Source organism: Loxodonta africana, chromosome X (genome assembly GCF_030014295.1).
Source record: "Loxodonta africana isolate mLoxAfr1 chromosome X, mLoxAfr1.hap2, whole genome shotgun sequence".
Taxonomy (NCBI): domain Eukaryota; kingdom Metazoa; phylum Chordata; class Mammalia; order Proboscidea; family Elephantidae; genus Loxodonta; species Loxodonta africana.
Window position 1 is genome coordinate 146,170,643 of NC_087369.1, and position 25,123 is coordinate 146,195,765.

General features: G+C 42.5%; 2 protein-coding genes across 3 annotated transcripts in view; both read left to right on the forward strand.

Annotated features, from left to right (window-relative positions):
* The first annotated feature begins 2,265 nt into the window (after window positions 1-2,265).
* LOC111751837 (testis-expressed protein 13D-like) lies at window positions 2,266-3,833 on the forward strand. The gene has a single exon (XM_023553809.2). The coding sequence runs from the start codon at window positions 2,266-2,268 to the stop codon at window positions 3,757-3,759; it is 1,494 nt and encodes a 497-aa protein (XP_023409577.1). The 3' UTR covers window positions 3,760-3,833.
* Window positions 3,834-16,998: 13,165 nt separating this feature from the next.
* Window positions 16,999-25,123, forward strand: part of SH2D1A (SH2 domain containing 1A) — a 33,052-nt gene continuing 24,927 nt past the window's right edge. Inside the window, exon 1 of one of the 2 annotated variants that reach the window (XM_064277564.1) lies at window positions 16,999-17,303. In XM_064277564.1, the coding sequence (XP_064133634.1) occupies window positions 17,167-17,303 (137 nt within the window). In that variant the 5' untranslated portion in view covers window positions 16,999-17,166. The remainder of the gene's footprint in view (window positions 17,304-25,123) is intronic. The other variant, XM_064277563.1, reaches the window with a different exon arrangement.

Sequence of the window (25,123 nt, forward strand, 5' to 3'; positions counted from 1 at the left end):
TGAAAAGAGAGAGTGGAGGGAGAGAGCGGGCTGTCTCATTAGGGGGAGAGTAATTGGGAGTGTGTAGCAAGGTGTATATGGGTTTTTGTGTGGGAGACTGACTTGATTTGTAAACTTTCACTTAAAGTACAATAAATATTATTTAAAAAAGTTTATACACACGTTGTTTTGTGACATTGGTTGCAATCTCCACAATGTGACAGCATGCTTCCCCTTTCCATCCCGGTTCGCTGGGTCTATTTGTCCAGTTCCTGTCCCTTCCTGCCTTCTCGTCCTGCCTTTGGACAGGATTGAATGTGTATTAATTTTTTTTTGTTTTTATAGGCCTGTCTAATTTTTGTTTGAAATGTGGGCTTTGGGAATGGTTTCAGTTCTGGGTTAGGAGAGTGTCCAGGGGCCATAGTTTCAGGGGTTCCTCCAGACTCTGTCAGATCATTAATTCTGGTCTTTTTACTCAAATTTTTTGCTGTATCTTTTTGGTGGATTGACTTTCATCATTATGTAATGTCCTTCTTTTTCCCTCCTAAAATTTTTGCCTTAAAGTCTATTTTGTCTGATGTTAGTAGAGCTATTCCAGCTCTCTTTGGGCTACTATTTGCATGGAATATCTTTATTTCATCCTTACTTTCCACCTAATCGTGTTGTCCTATCTACAAGTGAGTCTCTTGTAGACAGCACAGTTTTGGATCATTTTTTACAATGCATTTTACTAATCTCTTAATTTTAATTGGAAAGTTCAATCCTTTTATATTTAATATAATTAGTCATAAGGCAGGACTTACTTTTGCTATTTGTTTTTCTATAGGTCTTATATCTTTTTTGTTCCTTAATTCTTCAGGGTGACTGCTTTCTTTTGTGTTTGATTAATTTTTTTGTAGTGTATCATTTTGATTCCTTTATCATTTTATTTTCTGTGTATTTTATAGTTATTTTCTTAGTGGTTGTTCTAGGGATTGCAATGAACATGTTTTCTTATAGCAATCTATTTTGAATTAATACCAATGTAATTTCCATAGTATACAAAAACATTGTTTCTATATAGATCTGTCCCTCTCTTACATTGTATAAATTAAATTACAACTTAATACATTGTGAGCATGTCAATATAGATTTATAATTATTGTTTTATGTATAAATATTGTTGTTTTTAAATCATATAGGAAGAAAGAGGAGTTACAAATGAAAGATACATTAATACTGTATTTTATATTTACCTATTTATGTACTTAGCTTTGGAAACCCTGGTGGCGTAGTGGTTAAGTGCTAAGGCTGCTAACCTAAAGGCAGGCAATTCAAACCCGCCAGGCACTCCTTGGAAACTCTAGGGGGCAGTTCTACTCTGTCCTATAGGGTCGCTATGAGTCGGAATCGACTCGACGGCAACGGGTTTTTTTTGTTTGTTTGTTTATTTATTTTTGTGTAGATTCGAGTTACTGTCTAGTGTTCTTTCATTTCAACCTGAAGGACTCTTTAGCATGTTTTGTAGGGCCCATCCAACTAATGGGAGGAGTTTTTAGTCTGAAAGCCGAAGAGAGACACCCTGAGACCAGAGGTTACCAGGTAGACACGAGAGTGAAATTCAGGACGAGTTTAGGGACTTGATGGTTCAATTGCTTGATTTTCCTTATGACAGGAACTTCAAGTTCATCTGGTTAGCATGAGGAGGGAAGTATGCAGATAACTTGAGAATTGTATAGAAGGCTTGAAGTGGCAACTGAGGCTTATGGAAGTGGGAGCTGAGCCAAGAGCAGCGCCCATGCACCCATCTACCCCTTTCCCCAGGTTGGAAATTCATTCTCTGTGGCTGGGTGTCGTCCTTCTGAAGCTATTAGAAACAATAGTATTTTTCTGTGGGTTCACTACAATCCCAAGCAGCCCGCCCTGTAGGGGATTCTCCGCTAAGGGAGGTGAGTCTCGGGCACAGCTGCCAGCAGCCTCCCCGCCTGCCCTCCGTGCCGGGCGCACTCTGCCCAGGGGTGTCAGTCGGTCCCAGGAGGCACTGCGGTGTAACTCAGAGCTCGTCGCTGTGACGTGACACGCCATCGCCCTGGAGGGGTTGGCGTGGCGAGGGAGTCGGCTTCAGTCTTTGTGAGGCGGATCAAGTGGTGAGGCAGGAAGGAGCCTGAGGAGGAGGCCAGAACTGGGCAAGGACTGACCTAGGACTGAGCGAAGAGCTGAGGGGCTGACTGGTTGGCGGCCATCGCCTATAACAGCAACCGCAGCGGAGTCCTGTGAGGCGGGTCGCCTGACTAGGCCGCAGTAGCCATGGCGGTAGCCTTCGGGGACCACGAAAGTGGGTTCCGCCACAACGAGGTGATCGCGTTCATCAACAATGAGATCCTCAGTAACGGCGGTGGCCCAGACTTCTACCTGGCCTTCCGCTCGCGGCCCTGGAACGAGGTGGAGGACTGGCTCTGGGACACCGTGAGAGACCCGCACGTGCCCGGCCACATCAAGAGGGCCCGTGCCTGGAGTGCGCTGGCCCTGAGTGTGCGTGTGGCCGCGAGGCAGCGGGTGCGGCAGGACCGTCGGGTGCAGCGGCTACAGGATCAGCTGCAGGAGCGCGAGGCGGCCTCCAGGGCCCTGGCTTTGGAGCTGCAGCGGCTGCGTGAGGCACACGAGGAGGCTGACTCGCAGCTGCGTTTCACACAGGCGGCCCTGCAACAGGCCCTGAGCGAGTGCGATGTGCTGCGCGGGAGGCTGTTCCAGGTGGGGAGATGGGCCCAAGGCATCCCGTTGCCCATGGAAATAGTGCTTGTCCCACGAGCCCACCCACACATGACCGCAGCGTGGCCACAGAATGCGGAGGGGTATAGGGGTGTCATGGCTATGGGGGCACAAGGCAGACTGTACGTGGAGACCCAAATGATAGCCCTGGCTCCTGTGCTCTACGTGCCAGGACCACCTTATCCTTGGATCCAGGTGTTTCAACATCCTCTGCCGATGCCAGTGCCATACTCATTCCCATTCCATGCACCATTCCCAATGGTCCCATACTTGCCATCTCTACCACCTGCTGTAGTCATGAATACAGAAGCAGCAGCAGTCCCTCTTCAGTTGCTTCCTGGGGTGATCTACCCTCCTTGCCTGTGGGTTGCAGTGGGCTCCCAGGAGATGGCCCCACTGCGGTACCAGAGATACCATGGCCAGGAGCAAGGTCTTTTCATCCCCCAGGGGACAGCTCCCCTGGGAAACAGAGGGAGCCGCAGCCAAGAGGAAGGTTCAATGAGACCACAGGAGACTGTCCCATTGGGAGACAACAGGAGCCACAGCCCGGAGGAAGGTCCAGTGAGGCCCCAGGAGCCAGCCCGGGTGGAGGACAACAGGAACCACAGCCAGGAGGGAGGTCCAGTGAGGTCCCAGGGGATATCCCCCCAGGGGGACACCAGAAGCCACAGCCAAGAAGAAGGTCCAGTGATACCTCCAGGGATGCCACCCCTGGGGGACAGCAGAAGCCAGGAGGAAGGTCCAGTGAGGCCCCAGGCGATGGCCCCTCTGGGGGGCAGAAGGAGCCGTGAAGTGAGAGAGAACCCAAAGAAACAGCAGCCTCAGGGGCAAAAGGCCAAGCAACCAAGAGGGAAAAAAACCTCGGAATCCCAGCACCAGGAGAATCCTGCCCCCAGAAGCAGTCCAGCGAATTGGGATTGTCCGTGGTGTAGAGCGATGAATTTTTCATGGCGCACGGCCTGCTATAAATGCAGGAGAGTCTATGTGCCAGATGAGAGTGGAGGCCTTGACCCGGGACAAGCTCCTCACTGATTTCAGAAAGGTAAGTATGAATGGAAACATACTCCAAAGAGAAATCAATTTCCTGAGGCTCCTTTATGATTAAAAAAAAAATTACTTAACAGAAAATTAGATAACTAAAATTGTCACATAGAAAATTAAATAACATAATCCATTATTCTGTTACCCAAATAAACCACTTTTTATCATTTTTGGCACACGCACACATACAAATACGTACATTTTTATATTCTTATTGTATTCATTTATTTTAACAAAGAGGGACTAGTTTGAGTATCACACTTACTCTTTAAATAGAGAATTTCTCCTAATTGTATTTAAATTTCCAGGTGGTGGATTCTGGATGACCGATGAAATTGGTCGACGCCCTGGAGAAGTTGAAGTCATGAAGCCTTTTTTGTCTTTGTTTTCTTTTTTAAATTCCTTTTTTTGGTTCTTAACCTTGTTTTTCTGAAAATGCCGTCTTTGACCGGAAACAGCCATGAGTGTTTAGAGTTATAAGCTATATTGCACGTTAGGAACACTGCTCTTCCTTGAAAATGCTACTGTTACTCTGCAAACTACTGCAGTGTTCATGCTTGTTTCTTGTTTTAAAATTTTATAGGTGAGGTCTTGTTTCTGTGTCTCTGAGCTCTAGGGAACTTAACTCTTGTTGAAGAAGTACACCTGTCCCATTAAAAGATCTCTAAAGAAGTAACAACTCAATTCTGAGTGACCCACCGCTAAGTGAGACCCCAACTGGCTGGAGCCAAGACGAGTGAGAGGAAAGGGAAGAAGATATGCTTTGGTACAGGTTAGGGGGAAAAGGGAGAGCCAACTGATTTTGTTAAAATTTAATTTCTCAGTTGAGACAAGAGATTCATTTGAAAGAGCTGGGTGGAGTTGCAGTATTAAATTCTATAAAAAAAAAATGTGAGGAATTTCGTTTAATTTGTTGAACAAATAGTTATGTGTTAGGAGCTAGAATTAGTTGTTATTACCTGGTGCACACGCACATTATAACATGATTTGGGTAGTTTGGTTAGATGATAGGAGAGAGCCTAATTTGAGATACGGAGTAGATCAGGAGTGTCTTCCTTGCCTTGCATGTAGTGGGGCCTTCAGGCAAATCTGATGGAAATAACATCCTGATCCATTTCTGCAGTTCTGGGGGCAATGTCACAGAGAATTTTATGAAAGAAATTGAGTGTCTGAGTTGCTCATCTCACTGATATCTCAGGTGAGACAAATAAGCAGTGGAATAGATTGGGAAGGACTTTTCTGATACTCTTCTGCTTTCCTTCCTTGAGAGGGATAGTTATGTTCCCAGTTGCCCACTGGCTTGGCTGAAAGACCACTGGCCTGGGGGAGTTTTGGCTACCCACATGAGTTCTCGGCCTTGGGCTGCCACACCCCAAACTCCTTTCCAGTCAACAGTGGATGAAAAACCAAATAGATTCCAAGGACAACAAGGCCACAATTCTATGAGATGCTGCTTCTCTTGGGAGGGTTAATTGGAGTAAGAGAACTGGACTGGCACAAGCCTTCTTAGGGACTTGCTCCTACACTCCTTTTCCACTTGGCGTGTTCTCTGCAGGCTCTCTGCTCCCCCAAGGCAGCTGCTGCAAGGCAAGGAGGGAACCGGGAGGGAGCCCAAGTGGTAGGTTAGGTCGGCCTCCAGTCTGAACAAAAGGAAGCCTTTGATTTCCCCGTGAGATTCCACCCAGTTTAGCAATATCCACTTTTGCCTGGGGCTTGTTCCAAAGCCCTAACTTCTAATAAAGACTGTGCATTTACGTGCTGTGTCTTCTGTGTAGTGTGTATCTCAGGACTGGTTTACTGAGCGGCGACAGCTTCATTCTGAATCTTCCCTCCATCCCACTGAGGGGAAGCAAAGTTCAATCCCATTCACTATTAGAGGGCCTCTTCTCTTCCTGCGAGTTACCCAAGAATTGGGGGGCCTCTGGGGGGGTTCTGTGGGGGCTTCAAGCCATCATGGTTTCCACTGCTACCCTCACTGTCCATGTCCATGTCCATGGGTGGAAGGGACATCTCTGCCTAGGCCGGGAGCCCTAGTGCCTGTGACCCAGGCCTCCTGCATGCACCAAGAAGCCAATCCCCTGAGGTCCTGTTTCCCTGAGGCCTGCTGAGGTCTCATGAGTAGATATTTGCCTCCTGTCTTCCCAGGTAGTCTCTTTCACTCTCGTATGCATAATCACATTAAGGGGCTCAGGATTCTGGACAGCAGCCAGGCTGCAGACTGTGGGCTAACAAGATAAACGTTCCATGAGGCAAGGGGCGGGGGGGAGGTGGTGGTGGTGGTGAAGGCTGGCGACCTGCTTGGTACAGGGACGGAGATGAGGGCAGACAATAAAAGTTATGGTTACATGGGTGAGGAGCCCTGGGGAGGGAGGAGACTAACAGAGGCATAAAACCCAACACTATGCTTTCTGGGCTGTGTGCTGGTTTTGTGGTACTCTTGTGTGTGCTGATAGCTCCCTGGAATTTTGGAAAGATGGAACACAGATGAGACTCGGGAATGTTCCAGCATAATCCATTTTGAAGTACCAGTAGGTCATTCTCGATTTCAGTGCAGTTGCTTCATTTATGGCTTCAAAGTGGACTCTGCTGGCCATTGGCATGCCTTTTGGTCTGCATGAAATAGACTCTTCCCTGTATATAGCTTAATATAGTTTCATTGCACTGTCTTTCAGGGCTCATCTTTTTTCAAAGCTACCTGCGTGTTTTAGCCTGAATCATTGAAGCTGCCTGTTCAAATCACTATGTTCTTTTGGGCCTGGCGGATGAAAGTAAAGGCAGCAGATTTCTGTGGCAAGAGTCTGGGCTTTGGAGCCACAGAGACCTGAGTTTGGATACTTGCTCTGCTATTCATTAGCTACATAACCTTGAAGATGTTACTGAACTTCTCTGAGTCGCAACAAGTGTCAGTTCCCTTTCCTTAGTCTCAAGGTTCTGCTCTGAATGCTGTGGTAATGAGTGTAAGGAAGTATTAATGATAGCAATAGTTCTCATTGACTGCTTACTATGTGCAAGGCACACTAAGTACATTATCTCTTTTGGTGACTGTAAGGTATAATAAAAACCTGTTGCCATTGAGTCGATTCTGACTCATAGCAACCCTGTAGGATAGAGTAGAACTGTCCCATAGGGTTTCCAAGGAGCAACTGGTGAATTCGAACTGCCGACCTTTTGGTTAGCAGCCATAGCTCTTAGCCACTTCGCCACCAGGGCCCCAAGGTATAATAAGTACCCTAGTAATAGTTCTTCAAAGTGGATATTATCACTCCCACTTTATAGATGCAGTAACTCAACACCCAAATTTGGGAATTGGTGAATTCTGGTTTCAAAATGAAATCATACCGGTTTTAATATCTGTGTTCTTTTGTAAAAATGACGTGGCAGCAGCATCTGACCTCCTCTAACTTCACAAGGGGGAAGGAGAATCACGATCAACAGCCCAAAGCTGATTCCTATGAGGCGGAGGTCAGACATGCCTCCTCTCACGATCAACAGCCCAGAGCTGATTCCTATGAGGCGGAGGTTAGACATGCCTCCTCTCTCCACTATCTTTACCAATTCTGACACCAAGCATCCCTCCCATGGCACTCTCTACTTCTCTGCTGTGTTCAATAATTCATTGCAATGGCCACACAGAACTCACAGACAACACTCACAGTTATGGGGTTTATTAGGGAAGTAAGGGTTCAGGAATGCTCAGAATGCAGTTCGTCCTTCAGGATGGCCTCTTTTCAGCTGTGCCTGTAGGTATGCCTCTCTGGCCCTTGGCCTCTGCCCTGCTAGGGCAAGAGTTACACAGCTCTTTTAGCTCTAAGTGCCCTGAGGCACCCCACTCACCGGTAAGCCTCACCCCAAAGGTGCTCAGCTCTAGCTCTGTGGATTAGCAAACCTAGCTCTACCAAGTGCCTGGAGGCACACTACTCTGCCAGCAAGTCTGCTCCTGGAAGGTGCTCAGCTTTCTTGCTCCGCGGTCCGGGAAACCCATTACACCGTCTCTTGCTGGTCTCTCCTGCCACCATCTCTTGGCCACCGCTTTGTGCCATCTTCAGTATTACAGCTTGTTCTCTCAGTCTCCCGGCTCCAGGAGCCTCCCAGCACAGGGATCCTGGGTCCAAAGGACACACTCCACCCCTGGCTCCCCCTCCCTGGCAGTGGTGAGATCCTCTCCTCCCAACCCTGGGATGGTTCATTTCAAGCCTAGCAGAATGGCAAAACTGACCAATCACTTTGGTGGGTCACAATTACCTTATTTGCACAGTTTCACTCAATCACTTGGGTGGGAGTTACAAGACCTTGACAAGAAACCAAAAAAAAAAGCCCAAACCCTTTGCCTTCAAGTTGATCCTAACTAGTCGCGACCCTATAGGACAGAGTAGAACCGCCCCATAGAGTTTCCAAGGAGTGCCTGGTGGATTCAAACTGTGGACCTTTTGGTTAGCAGCCGTGGCACTTCACTACTACACTAACAGGGTTTCCAGGAAAGGCCACACAAAAGCGATCCATCGTACTGCATCTTTCCATTCTATCGCACTGCCTTAGACTTTTACTGTTACTAGATAATGTATTTGCATGCTAACAGGGCTCACCAATGCCTAAAATCCAATGAAATAACTATAATGAAGGGACTATACTAGTGGCAAGGAGCTCTGGGGCACAGTGGTTAAAGCACTTGGCTACTAACCGAAAGGTTGGCTGTTCGAGCCCACTAGCCACTCCATGGGAGGAAGATATAGCATTCTCCTTCCGTAAAGATTACAGCCTAGGAAGCCCTATGGGGCAGTTCTACTCTGTCCTGTAGGGTTGGTGTGCATCGGAATCGACTTGATGGCAGCATGTATAATAGTGGCAGTCTGGTGGACAAGAAGCTTCTCTTTTAGAATCTCTCAAGTTTTTGGATATGTGACCACCTAGGCTGCCAGTAGGTAGGGCCATTTATTATCTCAGTCACCAAGACTGCAAAAAAAGGGTGGCGATTTAGACAGTGGGAACGAGTTTGATTCAGCAGGCTGGTCTTATGAAAAGTTTGTATGAGTTCAATACGATTAACATATTACTACCCTTTAAACTTGACTGCTTATCTAAAGTCTATCAGAATTACTGGATTTTTGTTTTAAGTGGATAAGATGCCAGATGTAAGAGCCCAATATAGATGTATATATGTTTCCAGTGAGGAAGGAATGGGAAAAGAAACTTCAAAATTTGCAGACATATGCTGCAAAATGGGGAACGGAATTGATGTTTTTAAAATCATGGCACTAAATCTATGACAGAGTGGCAAAGAAATGCATAATTTCCTGATCACATGCTTTGTAAAGGCTCAACACTGAATGGTAGTAGATTCTTGTTATGTGGTGCAGCCACTCTGCATAGCACTCTTGAATAATTTCAATTCTAGCACATGGTAGAGCAAGTAGAGCCACTGGCACTCAACCTTACATACAGTTAAGAATACTAAACAGCCCTGGCCTATGACCATATGAGGTTGCTGTTGAACAGATTTTCTCAATGACTATATGTTTGTCTTTCAGCATTTAGGGGAAATGTTCAGAACCACAGTGAAATAGGCATAGGAAGTGCTGCTGCGCTGGGAATCAGAACCCCCAGGGGGTCTAGTATTGTTGGAAGCCCTCTCTCCAGTGAACCTAAGAATTCTTCTGTAGGTTAGATCCTGGTCCACCTATGGGGCATAAAGCAATTGTGGAAAAGCACTGTATCCTCACTAATGTCAATTTTACAGGTAAGCAACACCACTAGCTTGTATCATCACATTACAGATTAGGTGAACAGCACGCATTTAGGGAAGACTTCCTATGAGCTGGGTCCCTCCTGGACCTCCTATTCTATTTGAAGAAATAAGGCAAATGTGCGCCAAGCTGTAGTTCTCAGCCTTTCCATAAACTACTCTGTCATAATTCTTGGCCTTTAGGTGTCAATTTTGAAAGATTCTATTTATTGAAGAGCATTAATTCATAAATAATTATTTTCCCATTTAAAATTAGGAAAGCATCTATGACCATAAAGTTCTCTCACACAAAGTTGATATAATTCCAACTAAAACCAGTCATTTGCCATTTTAGTTTGGAATTTTTGTAAGGATTCAATGAGTAAATACATGTTTACATCATAAAACCGTGGTTAGTACATAATAGGTGCTCAGCAAATATTATTGTTATTATTATATGCAGCCTAATCACAGGCAAATGACACTTTACTAGGCTCTTTGTAGTACTGTAATACCTCAGAAGCCTTCATTAGTACCCTTTTGAACTTCTATGCCCTTTGGGAACCTGAGATAAGAACCATCTCTGTAGAAAGCTAATAGTTTTAATACATGTAAATGCCAGTAAGTGCTAAAGGATTTTAGAGGGGACCAAGTTTAATATGTACCATTTTGGGTTGCAAAGCATCCTTGATAGCCGGGTGGTTTTGAATTGTGCCACCATCTATGAAAAAATTGCTAGGAAAGTTAACTTTGTTTTGCTTCAAAAAGATATGCACTATTACAGCTCCACTTGTGACGTTTTCCAGCTCTTTGTTTTTTATGCATTTATCTACTATTTTAGGTTTTATTCTTCATTCTGCACTACATTACAAAAAAAATTGCACACAGGGCAGGAACCTATGATTACTTTTGTGCTAGGCACTATTAAACCATATACCAGTGTTTATAAATTGATGACAAGAAGCTCTCTATGGGTTTTGTGCATAAGTAAAAGTTTTAGGGGATTTAATCTCATTTTTTTTTTTTTACTTGATATATATTTACTTTGAGAATTTCAGTGAACCATATTGGTTCCAGGAAAGAAAAGTATTGAACACAAATGGAAGATTTCATACTTTCACCACTACAGTGCCTAATATTGTCTAGACAGTTTCAAAATTTTAGAACATATATGATGACCTGCTTTGTAAGAACCTCATATTATTGAACTACCCGCTGATCAATGTTTCTAGCATTTTTAATGAGATGTTTATTACTGAGCATCCCTGGTGGCGTAGTGGTTAAGAGCTACAGCTGCTAACCAAAAGGTCACATTTCGAATCCACCAGGTGCTCCTTGGAAACCCAATGGGGCAGATCTACTCTGTCCTATAGGGTCACTGTGAGTCGGAATCGACTCGATGGCAACTAGTTTGGTTTGTTTTTTTTGGTTTATTACTGAGAAGAAAATGGTAAATAATGCCAATGTTGTATCTGTAACTACAAAATGCATTTAAAAATCTACCATTGGCTGTTTTGTTTGCAGGTTTGTAATATTTCATTTATGTTTATAAAGCCGCATAGAGAAACATTTACAGACCATTTCATTGCAGCCTTTTGCCAGAATTTGGTGTTTTGTGATGTATAGATCAAAGCGGTCATCCATGTTACAAAACATCAGAGATTGCTTTATAAATGTTTCAGGCAAAAGATGTATAGACAAAAATAAAAGTCTCTTGGACTTTAATCTTTTAGACTAAGCTCCAGTGGTGCAACTTTATTCTTGACTTTCCAAGAAAAAGGACACATTTTTAGATGGAAACTCTTTTACAAAGAAGTGATATTTTGTTACACTTATATCATATATATACTTAAAATATATATATACTTACATATGCTTATATATATACTTGGTAAAGTAGAGGGTCAGCAAAGGTGAAGAAGACCTTCAACAAGATGGATTGATACAGTGGCTGCAACAATGGGCTCAAGCATAACAATTGTGAAGATGGTGCAGGACTGGGCAGTGTTTTGTTCTGTTGTACACAGTGTCGCTATGAGTCGGAACTGAATCTACAGCACCTAACAACAACAACATATCATGCCCTGAGGGCTTCCACTCAGATGAAGGGAGGCAGAGAGAAGATGCAGTCTCTATCCACAAAGGCGACTGGGTTGATGAGGCCAAAAGAGCTACGTGATGATTTATTGGTTTGTCAAATGCTAAGGTGTGAGATGTGAAGAGTTATTTCTATAAACCAAAACATTCAGACCACAATGATAGACGTTGGTAAACGATGAATATGAAAGAAGGCAATGTCAGAAATTATATACTCCTTGAAGCTAATACGAAGTCATACTCTCTGCAGAGGTTATCCCTAGAAAGGGGAAGGGAAGAGGGGAAAGAAAGGGAGCTAACTAGGTGCCAGCTACTGTGCTAGAATCTGGATGTGCAAAGAAGAATAAGACATTATCCCTGTTTCGTAGGTGTTCACAAGCTATAGGAAAAACAAACAAGCAACAACATCTTGGATATCTATTACCTATGTCATCTCACTTATCCACCCAGGGAAAGAGAAATAAAAACTGGTGGGGTGTGTCTTCACTGGGTCTAGAAAAAGGAGGAAAAGGAGACTTGAGCAATAAGAGCTTATCTGTGTATCCAGGTCTGTCCAGGGAAGAAGATGCCCACAGTACACAGTAAATTAATCAGATTCCAGACCTGCAAACCTGAGAGGACAGATCTTGACTCCATAAGATCCTACCAAGACATAGTAACCAAAAAGGCACAGGCCAAAGCAATGTCTCTGATCTCAGAAGGCATATAGACATGCTATGAGTCAGGGTAGGGGAAGAGTGGATGTTTGAAAAGTGTTATAAGAACATTCTAGATGCCAAAATGACAGTTGCTATATAGGTGACTAAAGTCTGAGAAAGCCAGCACAGTAAACTCAGAATTAACGGTGGGAGGCAGAAGAGGATATGCACAGGATCTGCTCAGCCAGCTTGTGTTCAGATCCTGGGCCTGACACTGACCAGCTGTGTAACCTGGAGCAGGCTACCTAACCTCTCTGAATGCTGACTCCTTTGTTGGTAAAATGTGGATAATAACAGTACTTGTTTCATGAGATTGTTGCTGTACATAGATGAGATAGTACATGCAAAGCGCTTAGCAGGATGCCTGGAATGTAGTAAGCAATTAACAAATATTAGCAATTGCTACTCTTCCAACAATAAAACTTCAGAAGCAAGCAGAATTTCAGCTAGAATTAGAGAGTATCTTTTGGATCATGAAAAACGTAAAGTTAGTACAAGTAAAAGGAATTGTATACACCAGACAGAAATATAAAGAACTTGGTGACTCTAACAGGTTGTGCAGCTTTAGAACATAGATTTAGATTTCCCAGTACTGTGGCCCACAGCCTATCCTTTCCTTTTTCACAGCCCTTGAGTGAATTGTAATGGTCTGTTTCCTGGTCTGTCTTCTCGCTAGACTGTGAGCTACTTGTGGACAGGCGCTGTGTTTTTCTTTTCTCTAACCTAACCTAAGTGCCTACTGCAGTGCCTGGCAACACAGTAAACCAAACCAAACCCAACTTGTTGCCATCGAGTTGATTCTGACCCATAGTCACCGTATAGGACAGAGTAGATCTGCCCCATAGGGTTTCCAAGGAACTGCTCATGGATTCAAACTGCCCACCTCTTGGTTAGCAGCTGTAGCTCTTAACCACTGTGCCACCAGGGCTTGTAAATGTCTCTTGAGAGAATAAATACGTTTAAAACAGGCTTAAATCAACACACACAAGAACTCTATCTCTGGCTTCCCACTTACAATTTTTAAAATACTATCAAAAGGAGATGCTCTTTTTTTAAGATCCCTTATTTTTTTCTTTTCTAATTTTTGTAAAGGGAGTGAATCTTAGTGAGTACCGAGAGAATGTGTAAATTCGTAATAGGTGACAACATCATAACACTGTCACAGGAGAATTCACACCTATAGAAGAGCCAGTTGAAGAACAAAGTTAGTTTTGAAAGGTTAGAGAAAAAGACTTTTTGAAATGTCAGATACACTCTACAAAATTGACCAGCCTTGGCATCAGCCCTATAATCTACCTGGGTCTGAGAATAGCCTAGGGCATTTGAAATGAAGACAATTAGCACCTCAGACAGGGCATCCCCATGCAAAATCCTGTCACTTCTCATAGGCTTCAGGAGATGACAAGCTTGAATAGGAAGATACTTTCAACCTTGGCTGACAGTTTTTCTAACTTCAGTGCTTTTATATTTTATTTAAGTGGCATCTATATTCTAAAAGGCTGTAGTTTGCTGGAAACTGTGAAGCTCTCTTCCTCTACTTCATGGTTTTTATTCTCAGTTTATTTAAAAAAAACAACAACAAAAATCGCTCCCCTATTGGGTGAGACTTGAGGAAACAGCTCTTGCTTCTCGCACACAAACGAGCTCGGTACATTTCCCCTGTTTTTCTGTAAAGCATGCTTGGCTTTCCTTTAAAGCACAGGGTGTGAAAGCTGGAAATGACCTTAGGGGTCATCTGGTTCGACTCCATTTTACAGATGTGGAAGATGAGGCTGAGAGAGAGGAAGTGATTTAGTGGCAAGACAAGGAGCATAATTGGACTGTCATAATTACTGGACTAGTGTTCATCCCAATTAATCTTGCTGTTTCGAAGGTGGGCAGGAGGCACGTAGAGCTAAATGTGTGTGTGTGTGTGTGTGTGTGTGTGTATGTTTGTAAGGAGCCCTGGTAACGCAGTGGTTAAGTGCTTGGCTGCTAACCAAAAGATCAGCAGTTCAAACCCACCAGCGCTCTGTGGGAGAAAGGTGTGGCAGTCTGCTTCCGTAAAGATTACAGCCTTGGAAACTCTATGGGGCAGTTTTATTCTGTTCTATAGGGCCTCTACGATTCGAATCCACTTGATGGCAATGGGCTTGGTTTGGTGTGTGTTTTTGTGTATGTGTGTGTAAAATAGCATTTCAATAATTTTTTCTTTTATTTTCTTGAGAGCATTAATTTCATTTATTCAACAAATATTATTGACTCGATGGCAACCTACAACAACAACGACATACTCCAGTACCGGGGATGCAGTGGCGAACAAAGCCTACGAAGTCCTGCTGTCATGAACCTTAGGTTCTAGTGGGAGAGACAGAAAACAAGCAATTAGTCAACTAATTCTGCTTCCAAATGGGCAGAATCCTAACCAACCCTTTTTCAATTGGTGTCTCCACCATGTCCATGGCTCCTCTCTCTCATTTTTTTCCCCTCGTTTCTTGTGGGTATGGAGAGAGAGGAGAAAAAGAACCATTTCCACGCCTCTTTTCTCTACATTTCAAGCTCAGCGTGAAGCTTTGAATTGCTAAAGTCAAGTGTTTGGTTCTGTTGTATATAGGGTCCATATGAGTCGGAAGCGACTCAATGGCACCTAACAACAACTACAAAGTCCGGTTTAGTACCGGTGTAGCATTACAGTGAAGATGTCTATTTTTCAACACTGCAGTAGTGGGCAGCTGGCTTAGCTGTCAGCTTGCTTGTGAGACAATGAGGCACTGGATATGGGAGTTGTACTATTACCTTATAATTTCTCAGTTCTTTTTTTATACGATCTTAGTTGTGCTGGAACCCATTGGACCTGGCTGCTTTGACAGGTGTGCTATTTTAGCAACACAGAAAAAAACACAGAAAGAAAAGAAGGATGTATGGTAAGCTTTTGCTGTCAGATCTAGGTTGCTCTGTTCCTAAGTTTGTGGATGATTTGTTCAGGGTTGTTCAGAGACAACAAAGGTTAGGTTTTGCTTTTACCTATGTGACACTGAGTGTTCTTACGGTTCACTTCACAGGCAGGCTGTTGTCCATACAGACTGATATGAGGGGATCCCCTTCCCTATCTTCTCCTTTCACGTTTGAAACTCCACCATTGTGATTCATTTCTCTGGGTTTAACCATTTACCCTCTCAGAATACAAAGAGTCTGGGGGCGGGGGGGCGGTTAGCTTCTCCAATCCTTAACATTGGAGTATGCATTCACTTCCCAGATCGGTCTCTTCCTTGACCCAAAGCCTGAAAAGGGGCGAGAGGTGGAGTTGGGCAAAAACAAGTGAGGTTGGAGGATGATGAGACAACTTCTGCCCAGTTCCCAAGAGCCATCCCCATATGTTATCTTGAATGCTGTTTTTTTTTTTTTTTTAATTCTTGGTGTTGAAAATGACTGCAGAGGCTTATGTTTACATAAACACTTTAGGTTCAACACTAAGGTTGACAGACTCTACATTAGTTACTATTAAGGCTGGACACTCTTCAATCAAGGAGAGTGGCTACTAGTTGCCTCTTAAATCTTAGAGGAGCATTTTGGGTAGGGAGCAAATATCTGGTTGTGGTATAAGGCAGCTATGTGCATCTGATCCATTGGTAAGAAAACGTGAGGAATAAAAATCATTCTTCCTACTGAGCTCCCGGCCTTGCTATGTTCTCAAAGAACTAGGCATCGAAGTAATGGAAGGTATACAACAGGCTATTTAAATTCTGATTAAAAAAGTATTCTACATGACCTAAACGTACATGTGTAAGACCATTCAGCTTTAGGCATTAAACAAAGTCTTATTTTATTGAAAATGGAGGATGTTTTGGGGAAATATTGCTTAACAGTGCATTTTGAACTAGAATCAATGCTTTTTACTTCAGAGAAGGAAATGAGGTTGAAATAAAAAAAAATTAACAACAGTTTAGCATCATTTGAAGAAAAAAACATATTCTCTAGAAACAACAGAGAACAAAATTAACAGCGCAATTGTCACCATTTGCAAAAAAGATTTAAAACAGGTTTTATGCCCCAGGTTCTGAAGAAGGGCCCTATATATCAAAGGGCACATACGTGTCCACATAAAGGCAAAGCACCAATTAGCTGATTCATTCTCTCATCTATGATCCATCAAATAGATAAATCTGGAACATTTTTGGACACAGACTGTGATTTCTGTACCTCAGCCAGTACCTTGGGATTTCGGACAGGATGGTAGGAAAAAAATCAATATTTGGTCAGGCCTAAGATTGCTCAAGATGGCTACATGAGGGAGGAGGAGGAGGAAGATGAAGGGTTTACCCAGTGTCCACTGTTCACCTACTACCTCTCCTTCTGTAGGAGCCTCGTGGTCATGTTCAGTAATAACACCCATACTTTTGGTGTTTTGATCTCAGAGCTTTTAGTCCTTCCATTCTCTGTCAGTATGTTAGCGCCCCACATGAGGGCCATATTCAATTTGCCTTTATCAAGCATCCCTTTGGGGGCTAGTTAAGCTGAGTTATCCTTGGTGGCCCCTGAGAAAACTGCAAGAACAGAAGCGCTGCCAAGGGTTCCTGTCTGTGTGCAAGGTCTGCATTGGTAGTGCAGCTCAAACCCTGTTGCCAGGACTTTCTTCCCTTCTCCATATGATTAAAGTGTGGGGAAAGGGAGGTGAACCTGGTGGCAATAGCCAAGCTGCTAAATTGCTGAGTTGGTCTTAACCGAAGTGTGAGAAGGAGGTTTTAAGGCACGTCGACAACATCCTGTTGTTCGGCTGCTTCTCTCTCTTTTTCACACATCTGGCTGAACTGGGATCCAGGTGGCTGACTAGTGCCTAGCCGTAGAAGCTGTGGCTTCTCCCTTCTCCCTTCCTCCGCCTCGGCCTGCCCTAGAGTCCACCAGGCCATGGAGGCGGTGACTGTGTATCACGGCAAAATCAGCCGAGAGACCGGGGAAAAGCTCCTGCTCGCCACCGGTCTGGACGGCAGCTATCTGCTGAGGGACAGTGAGAGCGTCCCGGGCGTGTACTGCCTGTGTGTTCTGTGAGTACTTCGCCGCGGGGGGCCCAGGACCTGGCCTGCAGCAGTCAGCCTTGGGCCTGTCAAGGGCACGGGCTATGGGTGGGGGTGGCCAGGGCAGGCAGGCAGGGGTAAAAGAGCAGCCGAAGCTCCAGGGGCCTCCTCTGCTCGCTCAGCAGCCCCGAGGGCTCCTTTGGCCCAGCCTGGGGCCGTAGTGGACCACACTTTGACCTAGACAGCTCACTGGGGCTTTCACGTCCTGGGCTCCCAGTGCTCCAGAAGGACCTCACCAGGGCCTTTTGGGGGCAGCTGCAGAGAATGCCGTTTTGGGTAGGAAAACACGGCCTGGAATTTACTGTCACTCCAAAAAAGATCCAGGCTCCCGGACTCTGCTTTGCCTTCAAGTTGGAGGTCAGCAAGGTGGAGCCTGGGAATGGTGGATTGGCCATATTTGGGGTCACCAGTCCCGAGAAAAGGAAAGGCCTCTCTTCAGCCAGCTTTCTTTAAATGACTTTGGAGGCATCATCCCAAAGGAAGACCATGGAATGCAAGGAAAGGAAGAAGACTCAAAAACTGAGTCCATTACTTTTGAGAATGCAATGCTACTTAGGTTGGCATGGCTGAGAGGGGGGATGGTTGTGAATAAAACTGTTTCTCTGGGTCTGCTTATTTAGCTTCCTTTAAAGGAATTGTGTGGCGGTTGGAGGTTTCAGAAAGGGGACCCTTTATTTGAAAAAAGCCAAGACTGACAACAGTCATAAAGGGCACAGAGGGAAAACGCTCTTGTTATGATTCAACCTTGCCCTTGGCTTAGACATGTCTCAGGCTAAATTGCCATTTTGAAACAGACACACCTTCCTTTGTTATTGCTCCAGGGCTCCAGAGTCAGGCAGATCTGAGATCCAACCCTGTGCTAGTCAGATGCTAGTCTTGTGACCTCTGGCAAGTTAACCCCTCAGTCCCTTTGATTTGTCATCCATAAAATGGGTATAATATTTCACAGGACTGTGAGGATTAAATGCCATAATGCACATAAAAAACTTAGGACTGGACCTGACACGTAGTAAATGTTCAATAAGCGTAAGCTAGTGTTATTATTACTACCTTCTTCTATTTTCAGTTTGATTTCTTTTAGTACTCTGTGTGTGTGTGGGGGGGTATTTCCAGGGAAGGTCCTAGCCCGAGCACTTTCAGCAACAGGGTAAAAGTACCCATGAAAATAGCAGCCCTGCACAGTAGTTCCTAGGCAGAAACAAAATGAGGAAGAATGCTTGGTTTAGTACCTAATGATAGACTGCAAGATTTTGCAGTACCGTTTGGGTCAGTGGAGAAAGATTACATTGAGGCTGGCGTTAGAGGATTTCCATTTGTATGTTGGCTTTTTAAAAGGGGCAATCCACGTTTGTGGCAACTCTCAGTTAAGCGGAATACCCTCACTCTCTGGCACGCTAAACCAATTTATTGTAAAGACTTCAAGGGAAATACGTGGAAGCTATTGAATCTCTTGAGCAGGTCTTCATGTTTGGCTTATATTATTGTTTTCCCCAATTGGAAACTAGGGAAGGCCAATGAAAGCCATCTGGCGCTCCCCGGCTTTTTTCTTATCAAAAGGAGGCAGCAAGAGTGAGTGGGTGGTGAAAGCGGCTGCTTTAGAAAAGCTGACAAAGGAGATGATGGGCCTAAACCTAGAGGTACAAAAAGAAGGTACAAAAGAAGCCTGGGTAGGGAAGCATAAGATTGCTGTTTTTTGTTTTTTTTTTTTTAAGTAAAATACAGAACTTTAGCCTTTTGCTCATGTAGGTCAGGGCCACATAAGTAATTAATTCAAGCAGGTGGAAAATTTTCAAACATTTAGCTTTCACCCAAAGTGAATCTTGCATAAATGCATTTTTTAAAATGACTGGTAGCTTTCCATGAAAACCTCCTATTAAGTAGCAGAAAATAGGGTTAGTAGGCAAATTGAGAGTCCCCAAGTGTGTCTTCTGATTGGTACACAGCGGCCTCCCAGTCTAATGGAACTGTTTAGAGTGATAGCAGGGTTGTCAGGCTCTGCTGCGATACAATGATACATTGCCTTTTAGCAGAGTTTCTCAACCTTTTTGAGCCCAGGGTCCCTCCCCCACCTTTTTTTTTTTTTAATTTTACCTTGTTCTATATGGAATATTTATTTAGTAGCATATATCCCAGGGTCCTTTTTGATGAAGAAATATTTATTTCATGGCCCCCATAAATATTTCATGCCCCCTTTTTGGTACTACACTAGAATAACAAAGAAATCTATTTTTAATTTGAAACAAACCACATACTCATTGTAAAACAAAACTCTTATGTTTATGTTAGGCAGTTGAAATAAAAATGTAAATGCTACCGTACACATGTCCAACAAGATATAGTTAACAAGCATGCATTGACTATAGGATTCACTTGGAAAGGTTATTCATTCAATCTTTTGTTAATTTCCATTATCCAAGAATGTTTTGTTGAGCTTTAGTTTCTGTCTTTTTGTTGCAGAAATAGCACATTGCGTATGCCTTTCAAACTACTGTGTGGTTTGGGGGCTGTTGAGCTGATTCCAACTCATAGCGATCCCATGTGACAAAGTAGAACTGCCCTGTAGGGTTTTCCAGGCTGTAATCTTTATGGGAGCAGATTGCCAGGTCTTCTTCCCGCAGAGCCACTGGGTAGGTTTAAACTGCCAACCTTTCCGTTAGCAGCCTAGTGCTTAACCATTGCGCCATCAGGGTTCCTTCTTTCAAACTCTCCTTGCCTCTTTCTCCAGTCGTGAACCCTCTAATTGCGGACTTTAGATATGGCCTTTGAAAATTTTGCTGTATTCACTTTTAGAAATCTGAAACTCATTCTAAAAGCACTGAAGTTTTCCATTTATAGGATGGCTCACCTTCATTGAAAAAGAGTTTTTTTTTCCAATTAATTTTTCTAAGTATATCTGGAGCATTGTATAAGTCTATTTAAAAGTAGCTCCTTAGTAATGCCTATTCATTGTAGAAAAATTGAAAAATAAAAATCTTTCCTTCTAAATAATACCTATTTATTATAGAAAAGTTGAAAACTATAGATAATGGAAATGAGGGAAAAATCACCCATAGTTTAAAACCTAAATACAACTATTAAAAACTAAGTGGATTTTCTTCTACATTTTAATAAAATGCATTGTTTTGTAGGCACGCATGTGCTCTGACAAGGTTGTATTCTGCTACATTTTCCAGTTCACATGAAAAAAAACCACTCGTCTACAATGTTATTACAAATGATTTTGAAACATTATCTTTAATGGCTACATGATAGTCCAGTCATTGTACCATATTTTCCTTAATCAGTCACCTGTCTTTAGACGTGTGATTCATTCCATTTTTTTGCTGTTATGTAAATTCCATCATGATTCATATTTCACTATTTAAAATTTTCTTTTTATTTATGATTATTTCCTTATCATGGATTTACAAATGTGGAATTTTGAGGTCAGAAAACACGAAGAGTTTAGGATTGTCGATGTACATATAAGCTCCAAATATATTTTTCCAAATGGTTATTCTCATTTATATGCTCATCAATAATGCACGAGAGTGTCTGTTTCACTACACCCTCTCTAGCAATGGGTATTCTTGTTTAAAACAAATTCTCTTTGAAATATGGTATCTCACCCTTTATTTCATCCTTTTTTTGATTCGTGATTGAGGTTTTCTTTGTGGTTGCTAAGTTGTTGTATTTCCTTGGTCATGAATTGGCTCTTTGTGTACTTTGCCCATTTGACCGCTTTTCTTAACGCATGGTGAGTTTTTACAGATGAATCCTTAATCTGTTGTATCTGCTGCAGGTATCTTTTCTGTTTGGTGTTTGCCATTACTGTTTGTTTTTTGTCTGACAAGCAAAAAAAAAAAAAAATCGGCATTTTTAGTACTCAAATCAGTCACTCATTTTCTTTGTGTTTTGATTTCCTTTTTTTTTTGCTTCCCAGCTTAGAAAGTTCTTCCACCTCAAGAGATGTCGTAAGACTTCATTTCAGTTCTTGTTTTCAATTTATGGTTTGGTTAGTTTACATTTAACTCCTTAGTTCCATTTGGAATATTATTTTAATGTGAAGAAAGATCTAAATTGACTTTGCAGCTAAATAGCTAACAAGTATTCCAACACAATTTTTTAAATAGAGCTTTCATTCCCCATTGATTTGTTAGCTTACTTTATCATATATTAAATTCTTATATATAACAATTATTTTCTCTGGATATCTATTTGGCTCAATTGATCTATTTATTCTTGTACTACTAGTACTATGGAAACCCTGGTGGCGTAGTGGTTAAGAGCTACAGCTGCTAACCAGCAAGTCAGCAGTTCAAATCCACCAGGCACTCCGTGGAAACTGTATGGGGCAGTTCTACTCTGTGCTATAGGGTCACTATGGGTCGGAATCGACTCCAAGGCAATAACTTTTTTTTTTTTTTTACTAGTACTATAAGTGCAATGATTGGGATAAGGGCAATGATGTTTTAATACATTTTAAAATATTATTTGCTATTCTTGCCTCTTGGTGCTTCAAGATGAATTCTAGAATCATTTTGTTAAGTTAAAAAAATCCCACCGGAATTGCATTTAACTAGTAAATTAAGAAGGAATTGTTATCTTTAAGGAATTTAGTCTTCCCATCTAAAAACATAGTATATCTCTGCATTTATTAATTTTGTTCATTTATATCCATCAAGGAGCCCTGGTGGTGCAGTGGTTACGTGCTCGGCTGCTCTCTGAAAGGTAGGCGGTTCGAACCCACCAGTGCTCAGCGGGAGAAAGATGTGGCAGTCTGCTTCTGTAAAGATTTACAGTCTTGGAAACCCTGTGGGGCAGGTTTACTCTGTCCTACAGCGTCGCAATGAGTCAGAACTGACTGGACGGTAATGGGTTATATCCATCAATATATTTTCGTAGTTTTCTTCCTGTAGGTCCTCCACATATTTTGTTATGCTTATTTCTAGTTATTGTGTATGTGTCTTTTTTTTTGTTTCTATCATCGACAAAACCTTTTCCCGTTATATTTTCTGTTGCACAGAAAAACTACTGATTTTATGTGCTTTTCTTGTATTTATCCGGTATACTGAATGCCCTTGTTAATGCAAATAGTTTTTTTCTTTTTACTTTTTTCTCTTTGGGGTTCTAGGTATATGCAGTTTCTTTTTACTAAGGTGTATGTGTGTGCTCACATTCCTCCCTTCCTCATCCTCAGTGTAGACAGCCACTGGGAAAATCCTGAATGCCCACTGGGATCATTTCATGGTGGTAAGAGGAAAGCAAATTAAAAAAATTTAGTTTGAGGAAATAGTTTATTTCCATGATTAACATCCTTCTGTTCATATGTGACTTTGGTTTCTATTTCGCTGGTGGAAGATTTGAAAGAAGAAATGCTATTATGTTCTTTAACCTCAAGGACACATAATGAAGCCATTAGACACGTATGACTTTAGATAAAGGGATAATTCTCTTTTTGTTCTTTAAGAGTTAAAGGCATTACAAGGAATAAAGTACTTATTAAACAATTGAACTGGAAGAATGGGGGCAGCAGTGACAAATAAAAATCCAGCTTGTCAGTTGTAATAGAGGAGAACAGCGTGGCAATGAACTCAAAAGAGTGAGAAATTATAACTGAAATTACATTTAGTTTTTGAATACAACTGGATTGTTGTATGTGTTGCTGGCACATTTATTTTCATGACAATTTAGGCCACCAAAATCATTTTGGATATTCCAAGTACAATCCATTAATGTCAGAATGAGCCTGAAGGCCAGCCTAGATTTAAATTTGCCACACATAAACCATGAATAATTCACAGGCAACTAAACCAAGACATTGTAAAATTGAAGTTGCAAGATTGGCTTGAAGGTGTTATTTAGCTTAAGCAAACGGGAAGACTGGGTTGACATCTTCTGGGCTCTCCCCCACTTGGCCTCTTTTCTTCTCCCCCCTCCCCTCCCCTCCGCTTTAGTGTACAGGTCCAGCCCTATGGTCAAGCTGACTCCTTCCCTTTTTAAGAGCTGTACTCTTGGAATTGCCTTTCTGAACAATTTGTTCATTCATTCTCTCTAGGAGCCTGTAGTATTAGGGGAAGCTTCTATAGGAGAGAGGCAGCACAGACTGGTGCTTAAGAGCCCAGACCTTCCAGTCAGAACCCTCTGCGTGTGTATCCCAGCTCTGCCACTTAATTAGCTATTTTACCTTGGGCAAATAACTTAAACTTTCTGTGTCTCCGTCTCCTTATCTGTGAGATGGAGATGATGATAATAAAAAAATTAAAAAAAAATTTTTTTTTACCTCATAGGGTTGTTATGAAGATTATTGTATGAGTTAAAGTCCATAAAGTACTTAGAAAATGTAATAGATGTTTGTTAGCATAAATAAAATATCTATAAATAATTGCCATATAAAGTTAGATCATTATCCAAAAACCAAACAAAACTCATTGCCGTTAGTAGATGCCTACTCATGGTTACCCCATGTGTTACAGGGTAGAGCTGTGCTCCATAGGGTTTTCTGGGATGTAATCTTTATGGGAGCAGATTGCCAAGCCTTTCTTCCACAGGATGTAATCTTTATGAGAGCAGATTGCCAAGCCTTTCTTCTGTGGTCCCACCGGGTAGGTTTTGAATCACCAACCTTTAGGCTATTGTGCAAACTGTTTGTGCCACCCAGGGACCTTCTCAGACCATCATTGCTGTTGTTAGATGCCATCGAGTTGGTTCCGACTCACAGCAACCGTATGTACAACAGAAAAAAACACTACCCGTTCCAGCGCCATCTTCACAATCATTGTTATCCTTGAGCCCATTGTTACAGCCACTGTGTCAATCCATCTTGTTGAGGGTCTTCCTCTTTTTTACTGACACTCTACTTTACCAAGTATGATGTCCTTCTCCAGGGACTGGACCATCATAAAGACACATAAATAAAATGTTATATGGCAGCTCAGGGAAAGGAGAGATTAAGTTTATTGTCATGACTCATCAAAATTGCCATTCAAGTGTAGTTTGCCCATCCGACTTCAAGCTTAATGGCTTTTGACTATTCTGAAAATTCAAATTAGCTCTAAAAGAATGAAGATTGGGCCATAGGAAATCCAGAAATTTCTTGAATCGGAGTATAGCCTCAACAATAACACCTTTGTAGAGGCTACCACTCTTTTGGATATAAAAGTTCTGAAATATTTGTTTTAAAAAATCAATCCCATTATCATCGTACCTTGCATTTTGCACAAAGCATTAGTGTCTATAGACATAGAGGGCATGGGTGCTAGCTTGCTTTATTTGTGGTGTCATGAAGGAATCATATATAGCTAAATCTTTTGTTTAGTCCTTGAAGTGGTATAAAAAGGAAATTGATGTGGTTTTGTCAGTTGCAAACCAAGATCTGTCCCCAACACTGACCCACTGAGAAAATAAGAAATAAGCCAGGTTGCTTTTTTCTTGCCCATTTCTAACCAGAACATTTTTTTAAAGGTTAGGGACAGCTTTGGTAAAATAAAGACAATTGTTAATATTGGCATGGACTGAATCCACACTTTTTATAGTCATTAAAATGCAAAATATTAGTTAAGAAAATAAATGAATGACAACAAGAAAAAAAAATGAAGGTCGTTGTTGTTAGGTGCTGTCGAGTTGGTTCCAACTCATAGTGGCCCTGTGTATAACAGAAGGAAATACTGCCCGGTCCTGCGCCATCCCCACAATCGTTGCTATGCTTGAACTCATTGTTGCAGCCACTGTGTCAGTCCATCTTGTTGAGGGCCTTCCTCTTTTTCCCTGACCTTCTACTTTACCAAGCATGATATCTTTCTCCAGGGACC

Excerpts from the sequence above, each read along its gene's own strand:
- LOC111751837 (XM_023553809.2), top strand. The coding sequence starts at position 2,266 with ATGGCGGTAGCCTTCGGGGACCACGAAAGTGGGTTCCGCCACAACGAG.